The 23,065-nt window shown below is 39.1% G+C and overlaps 1 protein-coding gene and 1 pseudogene across 1 annotated transcript in view; one reads left to right on the top strand and one right to left on the bottom strand.

Moving 5' to 3' along the window:
- Positions 1-2,330: 2,330 nt before the first annotated feature.
- Positions 2,331-5,213, bottom strand: LOC124504562 (G patch domain-containing protein 1-like; annotated as a pseudogene).
- A 15,367-nt stretch (positions 5,214-20,580) lies between these two features.
- CCDC81 (coiled-coil domain containing 81) overlaps positions 20,581-23,065 on the top strand; it is a 38,033-nt gene continuing 35,548 nt past the window's right edge. Inside the window, exon 1 of the mRNA XM_047071971.1 lies at positions 20,581-20,725. Coding sequence (XP_046927927.1) covers positions 20,581-20,725 — 145 coding nt within the window. The remainder of the gene's footprint in view (positions 20,726-23,065) is intronic.

Genomic DNA, 23,065 nt, shown 5'->3' with positions numbered 1-23,065 from the left:
GAAGACTGTTAGGAAGCTTACGGAGTAAGGGAGCTGGGAGACTCAGACTTGGAAATGGGCAAGAATCAAGGGGCTGTGGAGGGCATTAGGAATGCTGGCACTTATTGTAAAGCAGGATAGTGAGGAGGGCATGCCATACCTGCAGTGCACATCTTCCAGAGTTTTCTGTTGTTTCTGACACTGGCTTAACAGTCTGAGCCCAAGAAAGAGCATCTGATAACTAAGTTTGGGTCACATACCTGGCCCCTGACCCTGTTGAGTTAAAGAGGGCAAGGATCTGTTTCCTTCAGCTTCAGTAATGGAATGTGGTCACTAGGAATTACTTTCCCACCAAGATTACACACAGTCTGGATGTATGCATTTCAAAAGGAAATTTGGATGCTCTCAGGGCTGTCAAAACAAAACAAATGCCAACTAGAACTGTGTTTTCAAATGGACTAGTTGAAATGTAGGAGAAAGGGCTTAAGAAGTGAGGATGAGAGGAAATAGGGAAGAGGGTAAAAACAATGGGAGTAGTTAGAAGAGCAGGAAACATTTCACTCAAGAAAAATTATTTTTTGGCAATAGGTACATCAGCGTACAAGTCACCATGGCTTTTTTTGTGTCCATAACATGATCTTTAAAGCTCTCTGAAAGCTCAGAGTATGGGAAGCACATCTTGGTGACGTAGAAGTATGGTCACCCTCTTTCACCACCAGAGGGTGCTTTCTGTGTAAATAGTATGCTGTGGATTCTGGGAATATTCCCAAACACCCACTGTTTACAAAGTGCTTTTATGTAACAGTCACTCAAGAAATACTGAGTTGCTATTGGAGATGAGAAATGTGATCCCAGATGAGAGACACCTAACCAACCCATACAGATATGGAGGCCAAGGTTTCCTAATAACATCTCTGGCTTGGGCACAAGGACCTTGTAGAAATTAGAAGGGGAATTCAACCTAAGGTGGAACTACCAAAGAGGTAGAGAGGCTTGAGAAAGCACAGTGCTTTCTAGGAATCACAAGTGGCGGGATGGGAATGTAGAGAGGGTGTGTATTATAGATAAAGGAAACAGGATAAACAAAGATGTCCAAAATGTGTGCATAAGTTTAGATTCAACTATGGCTATTTAATTGTTTAGCTTGTTATCTGACTCATCTCAATTTTGCATCCCATGACCAGAACTTGAGCAAATGAACTGTTTTGAATAATTACTCTGAATCTGTCCCTTGGAATTTCCACTGCTTTCCTTAGCCAATTCTTGTTCTCCAGCTTCCTCATTTTTCCATGCTTTATTTTTATGTGCTAGAGCTGTATTAGAAGGAACTCATTGCAAAACAAGTGTTGTATTCAAATACACAGAACCTCAAATGCTTATGGAACACCTACACTGTATATATAGAAGAATAAGAAAAAATCTATACCCTATAGTACTGATGCATTCATTCTGCTTGTATCTTATTCAGTGGTTCAAGCAATTATTATTGTGTCCATATGGTATGTCAAATACTGTGTTAGCACTTTACATCTGTTCTCTCATTTAACATGGAGTTGCATGATTCCCATTTTACTGATGATGAAACTAAGACTCAGAGAAATTAAGTCTTGCCCAATTTTCAGAATAGAAAATTAAAGACCTAAGACTTAATTTTCCATTAAATATTACCATGTCTGTCTTCTTTATATCATGCAGGTCTCTGTTCGAATGTAATCTCAGAGAATACTTTCCAAATAGCTGCCTCACTCTGTGTTCAATTGTCCCGGCTTATTTTTCATTGTAGTACTTACTCTTACATTATTTAAATTTTGTCATTTGTATCTCCCACTAGACTCTGATTCCTGTGAGTTTGAGCTCTTGGCTATATTACTTACTGTTTATTATAACACTATGCATAATACAGCCTGGCACATAATAAGGAGCTGAGCAAATTTTTGTTGAAGGATTGACTCTCAAACCCAAACTCAGCCACTATTCTATGTGGTGTTTCTAATAGGTTAAGAAGATTTCATTTTTAAATGCCCTGATACCAAAGAGTGTGGTGCACAGAGCTTGTGAATGCAACGTGCCAAATAATATGTAAACTGCTGGTCCATACTTTTTAAAATTAGAGTTTAATTTGCATGTAGTAAGATAAATCTTAAGCATGTATGTATTTTTTTAGAAAAATTCCATTTTAATTAAACTGTACAGTCTGAATTATTTCCTCTGACACTGAGGTTAAAAATAGAAATCAATTTCTGCAACCTTCCAAAGCAGCCTTTGAAATGTCAAGGTTTTAAAAATTATTTTAAAGCATGAATTTACATATAAATACAAACTGTACAATGTATTAACTTAGCAATCAACGAGCTTCCATCATGGAGAATATCTGGTACTGGGACAGGCCAGGGCAGAATTCAATTGCTGCCGCCTTAGTGGAAGACTTTTCAGCCTTCTCAGCAGTTCGTGGGGTGACAGGTCTACAGTCCCTTCTTCACCACTCGGGCTGTCACTGCTGTTGGTACTCTCAGAACTACTGCTCTTCTCCGAATTTTTATTCTTTTGCTTGACTTTGTATTTGTGCTTCCGGTGTTTCTTTTTCTTCTCTTTCCTCCATCTGTGCTCTTTCTTGGTCTTCTGTTTTTCTTTCTTTTTTTTTTTTTTTTTTATGTTTCTCTTTCTGAGGTGCCTCAAGTTTCTGATGAACATTGGGCCAGAAGATGGGACGTAGTTGTGGGCCGAACACTTCTCTTTCATCTATCTGCATCTTTTGTATCAGAAAGGAAGGTGCGGGCTCCTGGAGGGCTGCCAGCTCACTAGCATGTGCCATGGATTATGTTTCCATTCAGTCAGTCTCTTGGGAGCTTTTGAAGTCAGCCTCCCTGGTACCTGCCTGATCATCCTCATTGTCGCCTTGCTCATCCTCAGAGGATGAGGACTTCTCATCGGAGGAGCTGGCAAAGATGGCCTTAAATAAGTCCATGGATGGGCGGCTCCCTTCTCCTTCAGTCTGTGAATCCACACCTTTGCTTACATTCTTATTTGAGAGTGATTCCATCACATGCTCTTCCTCTTTGATTACTAAAGAGCTGGACTCTTGTTTAGGTGGACCAACTTTTGATCTAGCCAAACTTAAAAATTCACTAATGGGATCTTTTTTCTTTTCTTATTTAGATGTATCCCATCTTGATGGTTTTTGTGATTTGTCAGGACCTCATTGTTACGGCCCTTTTTCACTTGCTGCTTGAGTTGTAGGTGAGGAAGTGGTCTCTGGGAGTGTCAGAAAGTTGAAGACTGAGAATTTGTCACATTTCACTCTTGGTAAGCCAACCAAAGTTGAATCTGGATAAGGGTCAGGGACATGAAACCTTACACAGAAGCTTGTCAGGATGCCACTCAGATGTGTCTCGGGTAAGCTTCCCGAACGGCTTCAGCTTCACAGCTGACTGCTTGTCATTGACATCATTCTCTTGGTCTTGAGGGACTTCCACTTGATCTGAATCGTCCTCCTCCTTGGCATGCATGAACCTGGAGGACAAGGTCAAATGGGAAGACACATACAGCAGGGCTGCCCAAGCAAACTTATCCCGCTCGTGGCCTCGCTCCCATTCTGTCATACTGGGGTTCAGACAACATTCCAGGGCATCTTTCTGGAAGATTCCTATTTATTAAATTAGATTCCCGTTTCCTATTTACTAAAAACTCTTCTTATAGTTTTTGTTTTTCTGGATCTTCACGAAAGGTTTGAAGTTGCTGGCTCTTGTGATGGCTGTCCTACCACTCAATGCCATGTGCCATGAGCAGGGCCCGACATCCAGAGAGGAGGGCTGGGGTCTGTTGCTTGAGGCCTTCTGGGCCAGAATCCTGGCCTTGAGTTGAGCTGCTTTAAGGTCAGTTACATGCTTCATTTCTTTGATTCTCTCTTTATCTTTTTGGGACAGAAACTCTAACACTGAAGTAGATGAGCCTTGAATGGGTGTTTCTCCCAGCAACTCCACCCACTTGGAGGCATTCAGTTGGTGCCTACTGTGTGTCCCTGGGTTAAGCATTGGCTTTCCAGCTGACTCTGACAATACCTGAATTAAGTGGGTGTTCTCTAAGGTTTCAGCTACCACAGGTCTGAAATAATGTACTGGTTGATAGTCTCTTGGCGATTCAGGTGGTGGGGAAGTGTTTTTAGAAGATAAAGGTTTAGAAGCCAAGGAAAATCCATCCAAAATTTTGCTAATGTATCGAAGATCTTTCTTTGATTCTTTCTGACTTCTATACTGCCTGGGTGCTGTCCAGCCATAGAGTCCATCTCCAGGCTCCTCATCTTTCAAAATGGTGTCATATTTGGATAAAGTTTCTGTGACATAGATGTCATCATCTTCCTCTTCCCAGGGCACTAACACCAAAAGCCTGGCCTGAAATTCCCAGTTTTCTTCCTTTATTCACTCCAGTCTCTCCAAGGAGATCGCGGGCTCCCTCAGGTCCTGCACTGAAAAGATTAAAATGTTTTCCTGAGGTTCCAAACAATGCTTGGTGGGGATCCAGGCCCTTGTAAGCCAATCCATGCACGTTATCTTTAGGTGTGAAATCCACAGGTGTGATGTCTTTGGGTGCAGAGGTCACATTTTCAGGCACATAGTCATTGTCTTCATCCTCAGATCCTTCAGAGCCTCCAGGGGGTAACGCACAGCCATAGATTTTTACTCCAGGATCAGGTTTTTGTCAGTGAGGTCTTCTCTTTACTCGAGGGCCAATTCCTTGTCCTTCCTTCCAACCCATTTTTCTTAGCAATTCAAAACCAGTACATAATTTTGTTGGTGTTATGAGGTCATCAAGGAGAGTAGCCCCAGGAATAGGGGAGTAGCAGTTGCTAACTGCCTGGCCTTTTCTCATATTCTATCTTTGGTTTCGGAAGCAAAATCATCCATGGTGACAATCGCTTTAGGTGCTATCCTAAATTCAGTAAGATCCTCTTCTTCTATAAAGTCTTAAGGATCAAGAACAGATTTGTCTGCTCTGTTCTGTCATGAAGACATGAAGGAAGAGGGCGTCCATCCATCTTTTGAGCCAACAATGTTGAAGTACCCAGCAGAGAAACCTCCACTAAAGGCCCCATGAAACTGTTTATACCTTCCTTTTTCATCTCTGACAGTCTGATCCTGAAGAGGAATTGGTTTCTTTGGTCTTTCATCTTCCAGCGGCTCCAGGTCCATCCCATAGCTGACCAAGTCCTCTTCGCTGTCACTGCCCAGCACCACCATCCTGCTCCCTTCTTCAGCATGTGTGTATTTTTACAGATGTTATATGCTTGTGTAACCACTACCCAGGTCAAGATACAGAACATCTTTAGCCCCTGAGGGAAGTCTCTTTTATTACCTCCCAGTTGATATCCCATCTCCCAGAGGTAACTTTTTTGTCTACTGTCACATAAATTAGTTTGCTGGTTCTTGAGTTTTATATAAATGTAATCTGTAGGTTGTACTTTTGCATTTATAATCTTTTGGATAAATGCAAATCATCTTTTGGGTAATATTTTGGAGATTTATCTATGTTGTATATTTCAGTAGTTTATTCTTTTTTTATTATTGTGTCATGTTCCATTGTATGAATATACCACAATTTGTTTATCCATTTATTTATTTTTTTAAAGAGAGGGTGAGTGTGAGTGGGAGAGGGGCAGAAAAAGAAGGAGAGAGAGGGAGAATCCCAGGCAGATTCCATGCTGTCAGCACAGAGACCAACATGGGGCTTGATCTCATGAAGTGTGAAATCATGACCTAAGCCAAAATCAAGAGTTGGACACTTAACCGACTAAGCCACCCAGTTGCCCCCCATTTACCTTGAAAAATTTTTTTCAAAATATTTATTTATTTTGGAGACACAGGGAGCGTGAGTGGAGGAGGGGCAGAGAAAGAGGGAGACACAGAATCTGAAACAGGCTCCAGGCTCTGAGCTGTCAGCACAGAACCCAATGCGGGGCTCAAACCCATGAACCATGAGATCATGACCTGAGCTGAAGCCGCTCAACCAACTGAGCCACCCAGACGCGCCCCCCCCACCCCCCATTTACCTTTTGATGGATGATGTTCAGAATATTGCTAGTTTTTGACTATTAGAAATAGAGCTGCTATAAACATTCCTGAACAAATTTTTATAGACACACACACTCAATATGTTATTTTGGGGAGGATATACTTAGAAGTGGAATTGCTGCATTATAAGGTACATGTATGTTTAGTTTCCTTTTTTACCTTTTGTATATCATGGATACAATCCTTTATCAGATGTATCAGACATACAGACTACAAACATATTCTCTCAGTTTGTAATTTGCCTATTCAATTTCCTGATGTGTTTTGATAATAGAAGTTCTGAGTTTAATGAAGTCAAATTTATCAACTTTGTCTTTTAAAGTTAGCACTTTTTTTTTTGTCATGTTTAAGGAATCTTTGCCTACCCCAAAGTTGTGAAATTACTTTCCTTTGTTTTCTTCTAGAGATTTATTTTTACATTAAGGTCTGTGATCCACCTTGAATTAATTTTTAGGTTTGGTGTAAGGTAGGGTTTACTGTTTTTTCTTATGAATTTGTAATTTTTGAAGCACCATCTAATGAAAAAGACTATTATTTCCCTGCCGAATTGTACTGATACTTTTGTTATAAACCAAGTGAGTCTGTATGTAGAGGTGCATTTATAGACTCTGATTTGTTACATTGGTCTGTTTGTCTATCCTTGTACCAACACACCAGTCTTAATTGTGCAAGTCTTGAATTCTGATAGCATAAGTCTTCCAACTTTTTCGTCTTTAAGATTGTCATGGCTGTTTTAGGTTCTTTGTATTTCCATATAAACCTGAGATTCAGCCTGTCAGTATCCACCAAATATTCCTGCTGGACTTTTGATTGGGTTTGCACTGAATCTACACATCAAATTGGGAGAAACTGACATCACAATATTCATGCTTTTGATTCATAAACATGATAGATAGCTCTGCATTTATTTAGGTCATTTTTAATTACTCTCTATAGTATGAACTTGCAATATTCTGTAGTTTTCGATATTAGCCTTATGTAATTTTTCTTAAATTTGTTCCCAGATATTTTTATTCTGCTGTAAGGGATATTTTTAAAAATTAAATTTTCTGATTGTTTTTTGCTGGTATATAGAAATGTGATTTTTTAAAATGTGTTGACCTTATATCTAGAGAGCTTATCAATAAGCTTCACTTATTGATTCTAGTAGTTGATGTATTTTTGGATTTCTGCCTTTACAATCATATACATATAATATAAATATTCTTTGCAATCATATATATGATATAAACCTATATCTTACAATATATAAATGAAAAACATCTTACTTTTGTTTTGAATGTTATGCCTTTTGTTTCCCTTTCTGATTTTATAGCACTGTCTAGGGCCTTTAGCACAATGGTGAATACATGGTTGTGGATATCCTCATCCTGTCTTTGACCTTGGGGAGAAAGCTGTGCCTATTTCACCGTTGCTAATGATGTAGCTATAGGGTTTATTAGTAGGTAATCTTTTTAAGATCAAGGATGTTTTCATTTCTACTTTGTTGATTTTTTTTCTAAAATCATGAAAAGTATATTTGGTTTTATCAAATGAGCTTTCTTCACCTATTCTAATGATTGTACTTTCTCACCATTTTTTTATTCTGTTAATGTTAATCATACTGATGGAATTTTTAAATGTTAAACTATCCTTTTATTTCTGGAATAAGCCACTCTTGCTTAAGATGTATCATGAGTTGTTTTTTTTTTTTTTTATATCCCTGGAATCCTATTTATTGATATTTGTAAAGGATTTTTACATCCATAGTCAAAGGAGATACTGTCCCCCCACTCCCAAGGGAGATGCTGGCTTATAATTGTTCTTTTTGTAATTTTTCTTTTTCTGTTTTTAGGTTTTGGTATCAATGTTTCGCTGCTTTTAAAAACTGAGCTTAGAAGTGTTCCCTCTTTTTTTTCTGTTCTCTGGAAGAGATTGTGTAAATTTGGTATTATTTCTGCCGTAAATATTTGGAAGAATTCACCATTAAAGCCAGGTGGGCCTGGTATTTTCTTTTCTTCTTTAAAATTTTTAATTACAGTATAGTTAGCATACAGTGTTATATTAGTTTCAGGTATACAATATTGTGATTCAGTAATACATTACACAGTGCTCATCATGATAAGTGGACCTTTAATCCCCATCACTTATTTCACCCATCTCTCCACTAACCTCCGCTCTGGAAACCATCAGTTTGTTCTCTGTAGTTAAGAGTCTGAATTTTTTTTTTGACATTTTAAGTTTTTATTTTAATTCCAGTTAGTTAATACACAGTGAAATATTAGTTTCAGGTGTGTGTTCAGATAAGTGATTCTACACTTACATATAACACCTGGTACTCATCACAACAAGTGCACTCCTTAATCTCCATCACCACTTTCACACATCCCCCTACCCATCTCCCCTCTGATAATCATCAGATTGTTCTTTATAATTAAGAGTCTATTTCTTGGTTTCTCTCTCTCTTCTTCCCCCTCCTTGCTCATTTGTTTTGTTTCTTAAATTATACATATGAGTGAAATCATATGGTATTTGTCTTTTGTTGACTAACTTATTTTGCTTAACATTATACTCTCTAGCTCCTTCCATGTCATTACAAATGGCAAGATTTCATTCTTTTTTTATAGCTGAGTAATATCCCAGTGTGTGTGTGTGTGTGTGTGTGTGTACATATATGTATATATATGTGTTTGAGTGTGTGTGTATATATATATATATATATGTATATATGTGTATGTGTGTGTGTGTGTGTGTGTATATATATACATACCACATCCTCTTCACCCATTCATCTATAGATGGACACCTGGGCTGCTTCCATAATTTGCCTATTGTTGATAATGCTGCTATTGTAGGGGTGCATGTATCCCTTTGGATTAGTGTTTTTGTATTCCTTGGGTAAATACTCAGTAGTGCAATTGCTGGATCATAGGGTCATTTATTTTTGAGAGAGACAGAGAGACAGAGTGCAAGCTGGGGAGGGGCACAGAGAGAGGGAGACACAGAATCTGAAGCAGGCTACAGGCTCCGAGCTGTCCGTACAGAGCACAATGTGGGCCTCTAACTCATGAACCATGAGATCACGACCAGAAGCTGAAGTTAGACACTCAACTGACTGAGTCCCCAGGTGCTCTGAATTTTTCTTTTCTTTTAGCACTTTGAATATATTGGCCCATTACATTTTGGCCTCCTAAGTTTCTGATGAGAAATTTGCTAATAATCTCATTGGGAATCCCTTGGATATGATGTGTCACTTCTCTCTTGCTACCTTCAAGATTCTTTGTCTTTGTCTTTCAAAAGTTTGCTTATATTGTGTCTCAATGTGAATCTCTTCTTTTTTTAATTAATTAATTAATTTTTAATTTACATCCAAGTTAGTTAGCATTTAGTGCAATAATGATTTCAGGAGTAGATTCCAGTAATTCATCTCCCATGTATAACACCCAGTGCTCATCCCAACAAGGGTCTTCCTTAATGCCCCTTACCCATTTGGACCATCTCCCCCACAGCCCTTCCAGCAACCCTCGGTTTGTTCTCTGTATTTAAGAGTCACTTATGTTTTGTCCCCTCCCTGTTTTTATATTATTTTCACTCCCCTTCCCTTATGTTCATCTGTTTTGTATCTTAAATTCCACATATGAGTGAAGTCATATGATATTTGTCTTTCTCTGACTGACTTATTGCGCTTAGCATAATACCCTCTAGTTCCATCCATGTTGTTGCAAATGGCAAGCTTTCATTCTTTTTGATTGCCAAGTAATATTCCAAGTAATATATATATATATATACACCACATCTTCTTTATCCATTCATCTGTCGATGGACATTTGGGCTCTTTCCATATTTTGGCTATTGTTTATAGCACTGCTATAAACACTGGGATGCATGTGCCCCTTCGAAACAGCACACCTGTATCCCTTAGGTACATACTTAGTAGTGTGATTGCTGGGTCATAGTGTAGTAGTGTGAGTCTCTTCCAAGATGTTTATATTCATGTCTTTCATCAAATTTGGGACATTCTCAGCCATTATTTTTCAAATCTTCTCTCTTCCCATTTTTCTCTTTCATTTCATTCTTAGACTCCCACAATGCATATGTCAGTTGGCCTGAAGGTGTCCAAAAGGTCACAGGCTCATTTTACTTTCCTTTCATCTTTTTCTTTCTGTCTCTCACACTCAATAATTTGTATTGTTCTATCTTCAAGTTCCCTTTTCTTTCGTCTGCCTATTTAAAGCTATTGTTGAATTCCTCTAGTGAATTTTTCATTTCAGTTACTGTATGTTTCAGCTTCAGAATTTCTTTTTTTTTTTTTTAGAATTTTTTTCAACATTTATTTATTTTTGAGACAGAGAGAGACAGAGCATGAACAGGGGAGGGGCAGAGAGAGAGGGAGACACAGAATCCGAAGCAGGCTCCAGGCTCCGAACTGTCAGCACAGAGCCCGATGCGGGGCCCAAACTCACGGACCGCGAGATCGTGACCTGAGCTGAAGTCGGCCGCCCAACCGACTGAGCCACCCAGGCGCCCCTTTTTAATGTTTTTTGAGAGAGAAATAGAGACAGAAAGAGAGAGAGCACAAGCAGGGGAGGGGCAGAGAGGGAGACAGAGGATCTGAAGCAGGCTCTGCACTGAGAGCAGAGAGCTCAATGCAGGGCTTGAACTCAGAAACCATGAGATCATGACCTGAGCTGAAGTCAGAAGCTTAACCACGCAGAGCCTCTCTTTGGTTCTTTTTTACCCATTTTTCTATTTGAGTTTCCATTTGGATACTTTCTTCAAGTTCATTAATTGTGCCAGGTGTTATTTTCAGACTCCTGTTAAAATCCCCTAGTGGGTTCTTTATTTTTTAGTTTACTTATGAATTATTTATTTAAGCTTGCTTCCCCCAGAACTCTGGGTTACTTCTTAAAAAAAATTCTCATTGAGAAATATTTTATATACAACCAACTACACCCATTAAAGAGTAAATTTTGATGAGTTTTGACAGTTCTATATGCCTGTGAAACTGCCACCATACTCAAGATACAGAATATCCCCATCACCCCAAAGATTTCTCATGCCCCTTTGCATTTTATCTCTCTATCTGATCCTGACCCCAGCCAATCACTGATTTGTTTGAGTAACTCTAAATTAGTTTGCTTTTTCTAAAATTTTATATAAATGGGGTCACATAGTGTACTCTTTGTGTCTCATTTCTGTCAGTTAATATAGTGATTTGGAGGTTCATCCATGTTGTTGCCTGTATCTGTAGTTCATTCTTTCTATTACTGAATAGTGTTACATTGTATGGATAGACTTACCTGTTGTTTATCCAGTTACCATTTGATGGACACATGGGTCATATCACATTTTTGTCTCTTGTGAATAAACCTGCTATGAATATTTATGTATAACACTCTGTGTGAACATGTGTTTTTATTTTCCTTAGTTGAAATTGTAATAAACTGCTAGTTTTTCAAAGTACATTGAATCACTTTACATTCCCTTCTGTAGAATGTAAGTTCCAGTTGCTCCACATCTTTGCAGATGCTTGGTATTATCAGTCTTTTTAAAATTATGGTCATTCTGATATTGTAGTGCTACCTCATTGTGGTTTTAATGTGTGTTTCCCTAATAACCAGTGATGTTGAGAATCTTTTTATCTGCTTATTAGCTATTTGTATATCGGCTTTGTAAATTTATATTCAAATATTTTGTCCATTTAAAAATTTGAGCTGTCTTATTGAGTTTAGGAAGATTTAAAATATGTATATTCTGATAGGTGTTGGTAAGGATGTGGAAAAAGGGGAAGCCTCTTACATTGTTAGTAGGAATGCAAACTGGTGCAGCCACTCTGGAAAACAGTATGGTGTTTCCTCAAAAAAGTTAAAAATAGAATTACCCTACAATCCAGCAATTGTACTAGTAGGTATTTACCCAAAGGATACAAAAATACTAATTCGAAGGGATATATGCACTTGTTTATAGCGTTATTATGTTTATAATTGTTTATAGCATTATTAACAATAGCCACATTATGGAAAAAGCCCAAATGTCCATCAACTGATGAATGGATAAAGATGTGACACACACACACACACACACACACACACACACACTAGAATATTACTCAGCCATAAAAAAGAATGAAATCTTGCCATTTGCAATGACATGGATAGAGCTGGAGTGTATTATGCTAAACGAAATAAGTCTGAGAAAGACAAATACCATACGATTTCACTCATATGTGGAATTTAAGAAACAAAACAAACAAACATGGGGGGAAAAAGACAAAAATCAATAAACAGAATCTCAACTATAGAGAATGAACTGATGGTTACTAGAGGGGAGGTGGGTGGGAGGATGTGTTAAATAGGTGATGGGGATTCAAGACGGCACTTGTAATGATGTGCACCAGGGGTTGTATGGAAGTGTTGAATCACTGAATTCTACATCGGAAACTAATATTACATTGTATGTTAACTAACTGGAATTTAAATAAAAACTTGAGGGAAAAAGGTATGCCTTTTCCCTGTATGCCAGTTGCCAGATGTTTGTAATGTGAATATTTTTTCTTGTCCTGTGTCTTTGTTTTTCATTTCTTAATGGTGTTTTTTGAAGAGCAAAACTTTTAAATTTTGATGAAGTCCCATTTATTACATTTTTAGCTTTTATAATTCATGCTTTTTATGTCCTAAGAAATATTTGCTTAACCTGAAGATCACATGATTTCTCTCTTATGTTTTATTTTGGAAGCTTTATAGTTTTTACCTCTAGATTTAGCTCTCTGATCCATTTTAAATTAATCTTTGTGTACTGTGTGAGGTGAGTTGGCTAACCAACTTAACTCACATTGCCTAAAGGCATCTACATTTCAGTTCTTTTCAGAACTTGTTTATTGATCAGTAGTCTTCATTTAAAAAAAAAATCAAGAAGTATTCCTTTGTAGAATATACGTTTTGTTTTGCCTATGTAGAATGGCATAATATAATGGTAAAATTGGATAAGTAACTGTAAGTTTAGAATTTTTGGAAGCCAAAAAACCTTTCTCATTTTGTTTTCTCCCATTGTTTCTTTTAAAATATGGGAATTGGGGGCACCTGGGTGGCTCAGTCATTTAACATCTGACTTGATTTTGGCTCAGGTCATGCCCTGCATTGGGCTCTACACTGACTGTATGGAGCCTGCTTGGGATTCTGTCGCTCCCTCTCTCTCTGCCCCTCCCCTACGCTCTCTCTCTTTCAAAATAAAGTTAAAAAAATATGGGAGTTGGGGCACCTGGGTGGCTCAGTCAGTTATGCATTTGGCTCTTGATTTCGGCTCAAGTCATGATCTTATGGTTCGTGGGTTTGAATCCCACATTGGGCTCCACGCTGACAGTGCAGAGCCTGCTTGGGATTCTCTCTCCCTCTCTTTGTCTTTCCTCTACTTGTGCTCTCTCTCTCTGAAAATAAATAAACTCAAAAAAATAAAATATGGAAATTACTTCTATTAGTATTTGTCATCATTAAACACATCTATTTGTTTGTCACATCTATTAAACATGAGAAAGTCCTATTGTGTGACTTTTATCCTGTAGATAGGCCAGGCCGAATGGTGATAGTGTGCTGTCTATTACTTGATTTGTTTTTAAATAGTCTGATTTGATCAGACTTGCTGTATTTCTTCCTTGGGTTATCATTTCATAGCTTAGGCTCAAAATATTCTCATTTGTCACACTAACTCACCTTTTTTTTTCAGTTGTGTTGCATCTTTGCCACGTCATCTGTCAAAGTTTATAAACAGTGGTCACTGTCAGTGATATTAATCATCCTGTGGCCAGCCTTCCCATGGCTAGCACTTATCTGTTTAGTCATTTGGTAGATTTCCTTCATCTCCCTCAGCAATTTTTCTGACTTTAGTTGCCATATGACATATGGATTCCTTATGCCATGTAATGAAATATGGAGAATAGAGTATTCTGTGAGTGATCAGTCCATCATCTTATTCCCAGGCCTTCAGGAAACATCTACATCTTCCAAATAAATCCCAAATCTCTTTGCTTGGCATTCAGACAAATCATCTTAGTTTTAAGTAATGTTCCTTGTCTTGTACTCCCATTACATTGTCTTCATACCTCTAATATGAGGGTTAGCATGTCTTTATAATAGAGATGCAGTACGCAAGCTCTTAATTTATATGATGTCAAGTCTAAGTAAAGCTGAAGAGAATACAATAAAACCTTGGATTGTGAGTAACTGGTTCTGCGAGTGTTCCTCAAGACGAGCAAATATTCTTAATAAATTTTAACTTGATAGGGGCACTTCGGTGGCTCAGTCAGTTAAGTGTCTGACTTTGGCTCAGGTCATGATCTCATGGTTTGTGGATTTGAGCCCTGTGTTGGGCTCTGTGCTGACAGCTCAGAGCCTGGAGCCTGCTTCGGACTCTGTGTCTCCCTCTCTCTCTGCCCCTTGCCCGCTCATACTCTGTCTCTGTCTGTCTCTCTCTCTCTCAAAAATAAACATTAACAAATAGAAATTAAAAATTTTAACTTGATAAAGGAGTGATGTCTTGCAATACGAGTAGTACATGACACTGAACATCACATGATCAGAACTGAGCCAATGGTTCTTGAAATTCACTTTGATATACAAGTGCTTTGGATTAGAAGCATGTTTCCAGAATGAATTATGCTCACAAACCAAGGTTTTACTGTAATTTAAATGTAAACACTTCAGTTTTAATGACTAGTCCTGTAGTTAGGGTTTAGTCAGAGAAGCAGAAGCCCCATGAATGATGAAGAATATGGGATTGTTATGGTCATTAACCCTTACATAATTGTAAGGTCTGGTTAGGCAGTCTATGTCTGGTGTTCGGCCTGAAGTCAGCAGGGACAACAGTCAGGAAGGAAAGATGGTCATGAAATGGGGGAGAATAAAAATAGCTTAGGATTGGTGAGAAAAAGCTGGAGCCCATGAGGGCAAATTAGAACCTGTGAGGACAAATTGGGACTTGCATTTGTCTCTCGATGTATCTAACCCTCAGTGATAAATGTCATCTGTAGGATAAGGTGGTGCCTATGGCCACACTGATGAACATGCACTTAGTGTAGAAGAGCTAACAGAGAAGATCTGATGGGAGCTGGAGAGCTGCAGCCAGGCTGCTGGCCCGTGCCTATATGGTGAGCCAGCAGATCAGCGCCAGGCCCTACAATGATTTTCAGAGCACAAAAATGTCTTCTGCTTTACTTCTGCCTTTCAAATCTCACACAAATGTCTCTTTTTACTAACCCTCACATAGAATCATATGGAGAAGGGTATTTTGGGAAATGCAGTTCCATCTTAGCTAAGTTAATGTGGTAGAAAGCGACCACAAGTACACTTCTTAAAGAAGCCCTGGAGTAGGCAAGGGATTGAAGATATGTATCTGGTGTATTTTCAGTCTGTCTCAGTTCCCCATATGTGTCATAGTGTAAGCATCTCACAGTGTTGAGTGCAGTTCCACTATTTGGTTGAATTTTTCAGACAAGACTGCTTTTTAATCATAAGCCAATTGCTTCATTACATGATCATAAGAAAGTGATCTGACCTAAAGCTGGAGGAAAAACTGGCTGTATTAGGTCTGTAAACCAAGAGATGTTATGTGGATCTCTAACATAGGGCCTTCCTAAGAAGGTATTTCTAGAGTGATTTTGCCCATTGATTGAATTTTCAATTTGCACTTTGGCTTTCGAACTCTTCCTGATTTTAGAACCTTCTTTATTTTTTAAGTTTATTTATTCATTGAGAGAGAGGGAGAGAGAGAGAGAGAGAGAGAGAGAGAGAGCGAGCTTGAGCAGGGGAGGGGCAGAGAGACAGAGAGAGCAAGACGGAGAGAGAGAGAATCCCAAGCAGGCTCTGTGCTGTCAGTGCAGAGCCTGATGCGCGGTTCGATCCCATGACCCTGAGATCATGACCTGAGCTGAAATCAAGAGTCAGATGCCTAAATGATTGAGCCACCCAAGTGCCCCAGAACCTTCTTCAATAAATATTTGTCAAATGGCAAATGAATTGTATACTTCTCATGTGTGGGGATTTTCTTCTGCTGTATTCCTCTTACCAACTAGCAAAGTACATGACACGTATTAGATACCTAATAGATGTGGGTTAAATTATTTATTGCAAATTCTTATTCTGTGTTGTATAATATGAAAACAAGAGTATTACAAGTGTTTTCTTTTTTAACAGATTTCCAAGTGGCCCTTAATATGAGCCACTGAATATTGTGTATGCTTTGGGGTCTGGGTAAAGGTAACTGCCCATTTAGTGTGGGTTTTACAAGGCAAGTTGAAGCTTACAGAAAAGTATGTGTATATTAAAGTACTTTGGAAAATATTGGCCCAGTTTATTTCCTTCAGTGTTTTTCATAAATCCATGTACTCTGCCGGTACCTCTCTCTGTCCTCTGTTTCTCTTTCTTTTTTTTTTTTTTTTTTTAATTTTTTTTTTCAACGTTTATTTATTTTTGGGACAGAGAGAGACAGAGCATGAACGGGGGAGGGGCAGAGAGAGAGGGAGTCACAGAGTCGGAAACAGGCTCCAGGCTCTGAGCCATCAGCCCAGAGCCCGACGCGGGGCTCGAACTCACGGACCGTGAGATCGTGACCTGGCTGAAGTCGGACGCTTAACCGACTGCGCCACCCAGGCGCCCCCTCTGTTTCTCTTTCTATGGCAAATTACCTTTAAAATATTACTAAGATAATCCATGTCTAAACAGTAAATAAAGGAGAAATGTGAACATAAAAGTTCTCTGAACTCCTCCCTCTCCACACAGGATTTCACACTATCCAGAAATAATCACTGCTAATACTTTTATGTATCTTTCCTCAAATATTCTATGAATTTATAAACATGTATATGAATATACATACATATTTATATGTGTATGCATACTTGAAGCAAGTAGTATATTAATACTATTCTGCAACAAGTTTTCACTTAATGTATCTTGAAACTTTTTAAAAATCGCCACATAAAGTTACAGCTTTCTTTTAAGCAAACTCTTCAAAATGTATTCCAAAGTACATTGTACAATTTAACTGGTTCCCTGTGATAGTTATCTTAAATTCTAAGATTAGCATTACAATGTTACATATACATATATCTTTGTTTGTATCATGCAGGTATATCCAAAGAGCAAATCCTAACTAGTAGAATTGCATGGTGTGCCTGAGCTTTGTTACCAACTAAAGGTTATGTTTTTTCGGGATATATAATGTTTATAGTTCATTGCAAGTTGCTAGTAAACATTGGGTCACATGTATCTCCACAGCCTCTTTTGGCAGGAGACCTTTGGTAAAAGGAAAAGATGTCGAAAGAAAGGTCTTTGCCTTTACCAATTGTAGATCTGCCTTTGGTCATCTATAATTCACTAATAATTAGCAATCGTTCATAATGATTTCATTTCATAATCACTTCATTTTTTGAAACTGAAGATAACTTTTTGAGAGACTAAAAGCATCATCACCATGCTTAACTCAATCTAATCTATTATTCTAAGAAACTAATGTATTTCTACACTTTCATTTATTTTCTTAAGATTGAATAATAATGCTGATATGACCACTAAAAATTAGCTGACTCAGCAGTTGTCAAGACAACTGTCACAAAAGTTTGCCCATTGTTTACTGCTGATCCATTCAACAATATTCCCTGCTTATTTCCCCAAAGGATTTGAGACAGCTTATTCTGCAAAGACAAGTGCTTGAAGTCTAAACACCATCATAGACCAAGGGCAAAAGGCGGGTGTAAAAGAGAGAGTGGGAGGAAATTATTTCCCCAAGAAATTAGCTTATGAAAGGCCCCAAACCTAGTTCTTAAGGTAGAGAGACAAAGGCTGAGTTATGGAGTTTGTCATTTTCTAGCACAGAAGTTCTCAGTCTTATTAGACACAATGGTTCTTTTTCATAACAAGTATTTTATCTGAATGCCTTGTTACCGTCTTGAAATGAGGTTTATGGATAGCACAGCTTATTTACTCCAACCATTTAAAAATGAAGTCAGAACTCTTGCATAATGTAAGTAATGTATAGTAAAATAATATGTATTTTGGCATATATGTCCAGGCATGACTATGCTGGAAGGCAGAGGAAGTTACCACATGCTTATACCAACAGAAAGAATCACTATGAGTGCTGCAGCTACAAATGCAGCCTGGTTGAGATGTGTTGGCTACTCAGCTACCATCCGCATTGATGTGATGATTACAGTTTTCCTAAATAGTGAAGAATTCTCCTTAAATCCTGAAAAAAAAAGGTGTAATTTTCCCCCAGTTTACTTGGATTTTGAATTTCTAGGAAATTAAGTGATAGTGAAATTAAGCAGAAACTTCTTTGTATTTACATGCAAAGTGGATTTTTTTTCTAGGTTCATAAATAGCCTTTTTTTTCCTTACATGGAAATCTGATGAGATATTCAGACACAGTGCAGAATGTGGAACCGTCTTCACTGTACAGGACTGTCCTATACACTGCGGACCATCAGGGACCCCTGGTCTCTGTTCATAGTAAATGCCAGAAATTTCTCCTCCCCACTACCATTGCAAGAGTCAGTCACTTTGGAAATCTGATGGGCATTATGTGTTAAAATCTGCATTTCCCATGACCCAGTAATCTACTCTTAGTTATATATACACATCATAAATGAATATGTATGTGCATCAGAAGTTTTGTTCAAGAATGTTTGCAGCAACATTATTCCTAATAGCCCCAAATGGAAATAACTCACATATTCCCTCAACAGCAGAATGGATCAACAAATTGTGCCATATTCATAAATATGCAACAATGAAAATGAACAAATTGCTAGTACAGAAACCATGGAGAAATCTCACAAACATAATGTTGAGTGACAGAGCTACACACAAAATAACACATACTATATCAATTCCGAAAGTTCAAACACAGGCAAAACAGATTTATAGTAATTTCTGGAATAATGCCTGGAGGGAGAATGAGGCATTTCAGTGCTGATAGTTCCCCTGTCCTTCCTTTCTTCCTTCCCACCCTCCTTCTTTCCTTTCCTCTCCTTCCCTCCTTCCCTTCTTTCTTTCTTTCTTTCTTTCTTTCTTTCTTTCTTTCTTTCTTTCTTTCTCTTTCTTTCTTTCTTTCTTTCTTTCTTTCTTTCTTTCTTTCTTTCTTTCTTTTTCTTTTTCTCTTCCCTCCCTCCCCCTTCCCTTTTTCCCTTCCTTCCTTTTCTTTGTTCCTCCCTCCCTTCCTTTCTTCCTCTTTCCCTGTCTCAGCTTCCTTCCTTCTTTTCTTTTTTTTCTCCTTCCTTCCTTCCTTCCTTCCTTCCTTCCTTCCTCTTTTTCTCTTTCTCTCTCCCTCCCTCCCCCTCTTTCTCTTTCCTTTCTTCTTCCTTTCTTTCTCCTTCCTTCCTTCCTTCCTTCCTTCCTTCCTTCCTTCCTTCCTTCCTTCTCTCCCCCCACTTCCCCCTTCCTTTCTTTTCTTCCTTCCTTCCTCTTTTTCTCTTTCTTTCTCCCTCCCTCCTTCCCCCTCTTTCTTTCCTTTTCTTTCTTTCTTTCTTTCTTTCTTTCTTTCTTTCTTTCTTTCTTTCTCCTCCCTTCTTTTTTCCACTTGTTAATTATGCCATAAGTAGTTAGTATTCTACAGAACACACTTTGGTGAAATTCTTTGTGTCACTTTTGTTTTATTAACTCTCAGTTTCCATAGAGAATCTCAGGGCGGGTAGGGTAACTTGCCTAATATTAAGTGAGTAGTAAGTGATGGATACAAGATTCTATTTCTTGACCTGGGTGGAGTTTACATGTGTGTTCGCTTTGGGGTAATTATTAGCAGAGGGGAGGGCATTAAAACAATTCTGCAGGATGACACTCATGCCGTGTATAGGGAATAAAAAAATCACTGTAATTACAGAAACGTCAGCTCTTGCTAGTTCTTTTCTCTCCCTAGTCCGGCTCTCCATTTTCTAGGAGGGGAGTCCAGGAGAAACCAAAGACGAGAAAGAAATTCCGACTCAAAGTCAAACTTATCCGGAGACCCAAATGTCCGTTTCTAGGGTTAAAAGGTTTTCTCCAATTGGTCCAAGGTGGTTACAAAAGCGACCAATTCTCTTCGCTGCCCAGGGTAAGAGGGGAAGGAAAAAACAAAGTTAAAAAAAAATTACTCCCCAGCCTCGCTGTTTGCCACTCCAGAATCCCATTGTCTACGTAGGGCTCTACCCAACATAGGAGGCGGGGCCAAGGCCATGCTTTGACACCCTAGCGACGCAGCAAGCCTTTGTTGCGTCCTAGCAACACACCACGCCCTCCCTGCGGCTGGCCTACCTTCCCTCAGTCCCGTTTTCTTGCTCTTGGCTCCGCGCACGCTCTCACTCGGTGGCCCTGAGCGCTTGGGATTTTTGCATACTGGTGCAACCCAGCTCTTGGGGTTCCTGGGGTGGGAGCCACTCAGAGAGAGCCAGCACGGGGTGAGAAGGGACGGCGAGAAAGGAGGTGTTAGAAAAACACAAATCGATATTTGGTAGTTTTTATTTTAAGGTACATCCAAAGCTCTGAAGAGAGAGGCTTTGGGCGTAGGAAAGTCACTTTTGTACAGATTTCAAATGAAGAAAGAAAAGAGACCCGTCAAGGACTCAGCACCGAACCAAATGAACACCAACATATTGGACACCATCGTCCCTTCCTTGCGGGACCTGAGCAAGCCGGTGCTGCGTACTCTTCGTACTCTTCGGTCGCTGAGCCAGGAGGGTAAGCGAAGTGAGGCGAGGGCCCTGGGGGCTGAATCTTCACCTGCTTGGGGGCAGGTAGAAAACCTCCTTCCCCATCCCCTGAGTGGCCAGGTTATCTTGGCAACCAGCTAGTAATCACAGCAGGCTCCCATTGGATGCCCATAGAGTTCCTTTATTGATCGTGTTAATGAGGGAAAGGGGCCAGCTGAGGATTTTGATTAAAAGTGATAATGTGTTAGCCTGGGGACTAGCACAAAATAAGTGCTCATTAAATGTTAGCTAAAAACAACCACTCCAAATGGGTCCTTCTCAGACTTCATGCAACGACATGGCTACTTTTGTTGCCCCTGATATTTTGGGGTTGTGTTAAGAAAGTGAGATGGTCATAAAGGGAACTTGGTGTTTGCAAGAAGACCTGACAACTTCTCATAGAAACTTAATAGGCTTGATCAAAAGCATAGTTTCTTAGAAGAGTCACTCTAGAGTGACACCAAGATCTGTTTGTAAGCATTGGGAACCCTTGGGAAGAAAGGTGCTCCAGAAATGGAAACTATTATTACTATCAAGTCATTGTGACTTAGGGACGTTGCCTACACTTTAACCAAATGACTTAAGAAGACAAAATAAATAGGAGTAGATGCCTCGTTTCTTTCCCCTGCATCACTCTTACTTTTTCCTGTTAAAATAATTATAAAAGAAGCATTAAGTATAATGGTTTTATGGATTAAAAATATTTGCCTTATTTACAAATTTACATATAATTTATTCATTCAAGTAATTTTGAGAACCTACTGTGTTAGACACTAGAGAACTGACGGTGAGCAAAAACCTTGGAATTTACATAGTCTAGTGGGGAAGAGATATACATTAACCAAATAATGGGAATGTGTGTCAAGATTTGTTGAAGAAAAGAAGACGTGAGCTGAGATGTGAAGAATGAGTTGCAGTTAAATAGGTGAAATGGATCAGTGGAATAGGGAGTGGAGGGGAGGTGACAGAGTTCTTGGCAGAGGGAATAACAAGAGCACATTGATGAGAGACAGCATGGTGTGACCGAGGAATTGAAAGAAAGTCAATACGGCTGCTCTGTAAGTGCAGAAGCCAGAGTGTTCTAAAGGAGGCTGGACAGAAAGGGAGGAGTCGGGCGATCAGGGCTTTGTAAATCATATTAAGGATAGTGGCGTTGGGGCGCCTGGGTGGCGCAGTCGGTTAAGCGTCCGACTTCAGCCAGGTCACGATCTCGCGGTCCGGGAGTTCGAGCCCCGCGTCAGGCTCTGGGCTGATGGCTCAGAGCCTGGAGCCTGTTTCCCATTCTGTGTCTCCCTCTCTCTCTGCCCCTCCCCCGTTCATGCTCTGTCTCTCTCTGTCCCAAAAATAAATAAACGTTGAAAAAAAAAAAAATTAAAAAAAAAAAAAAAAAAAAAAAAAAGGATAGTGGCGTTGATTTTAAGCCTGTGGAAAGCCATTAAGTGTTCTAGCATGGAGATAAAGGAGGAGTTGAATGACATGATCACGTTTGTGTTTTGAAAAGATTGCTCTGGTTGCAAAGTGGGGAATGAATTAGAGGGTCAAGAACACCTGTAACAGTAACTTAAATGAGACTGAATGGTAGCTTGGTCTAAATTGGTAGCAGTAAAGATGGAGAGATGTAGACAGACTGAAAGGCTATCTAGAGATTGTGGTGGTGGGCTGGGCATGGAGGGTGAGAGAGAAAGGAAGTCGCAAGGATGAGTTCTGAGTTCCTGGCTTATATAACTGAATAGATGAAGGTGGCAGTCATTGACATCGAATCCCTGGATACAGGGCAAGATTCAAGGGAAAGAAGATCCTGATTTTGAGCAAGTGAAGTGTCTCTGTGAGATATCCAAATAGGCAGTTGGATACACAGGTCAAGAACCTTAAAATGGGGAGGGTTTCCGGGATCTAAACAAACACGTGGGAGTCATCAGCATATTGGTGGTCATTAAAGTCCTGGGCACAGATGTAACCGCTGCAGCAGAATATGGAGTGAAAAATGAAGGCCTAGGGCTATATCTTTGGAAATCCCAACATTTAATGGCTGAGTTGAGGAAAATGAGAAGAAGTGGCTAGAGAGGTAGGAAGAAAATCCAAGAGAGAGGAGTGTCACAAAAGCCCATAAGAGAGGTGCTTAAAGGAGGAGAGAGTGGTCACCACTGTTAGATATGACTAAAGGGTCAGCGAGGTGAAAGCTAAACATATCTATTGAATTTATTGACGACATTGTTGGTGACCTCAGCAAGAGCTTTATTGGTTGAATGACAGAAACAGAAGTCATTATTAATGTTATTATTAAAGTCATTATTAAAATCACTATTAACTAGTAAGTGACTACTTATTA

The sequence above is a fragment of the Lynx rufus genome, unplaced genomic scaffold, assembly GCF_022079265.1.
Source record: "Lynx rufus isolate CCGP_SWC_20201006 ecotype Redwood Valley unplaced genomic scaffold, mLynRuf1.p SCAF_9, whole genome shotgun sequence".
In the NCBI taxonomy this organism is placed as follows: domain Eukaryota; kingdom Metazoa; phylum Chordata; class Mammalia; order Carnivora; family Felidae; genus Lynx; species Lynx rufus.
This window is presented reverse-complemented; position numbering and strand designations above follow the sequence as displayed.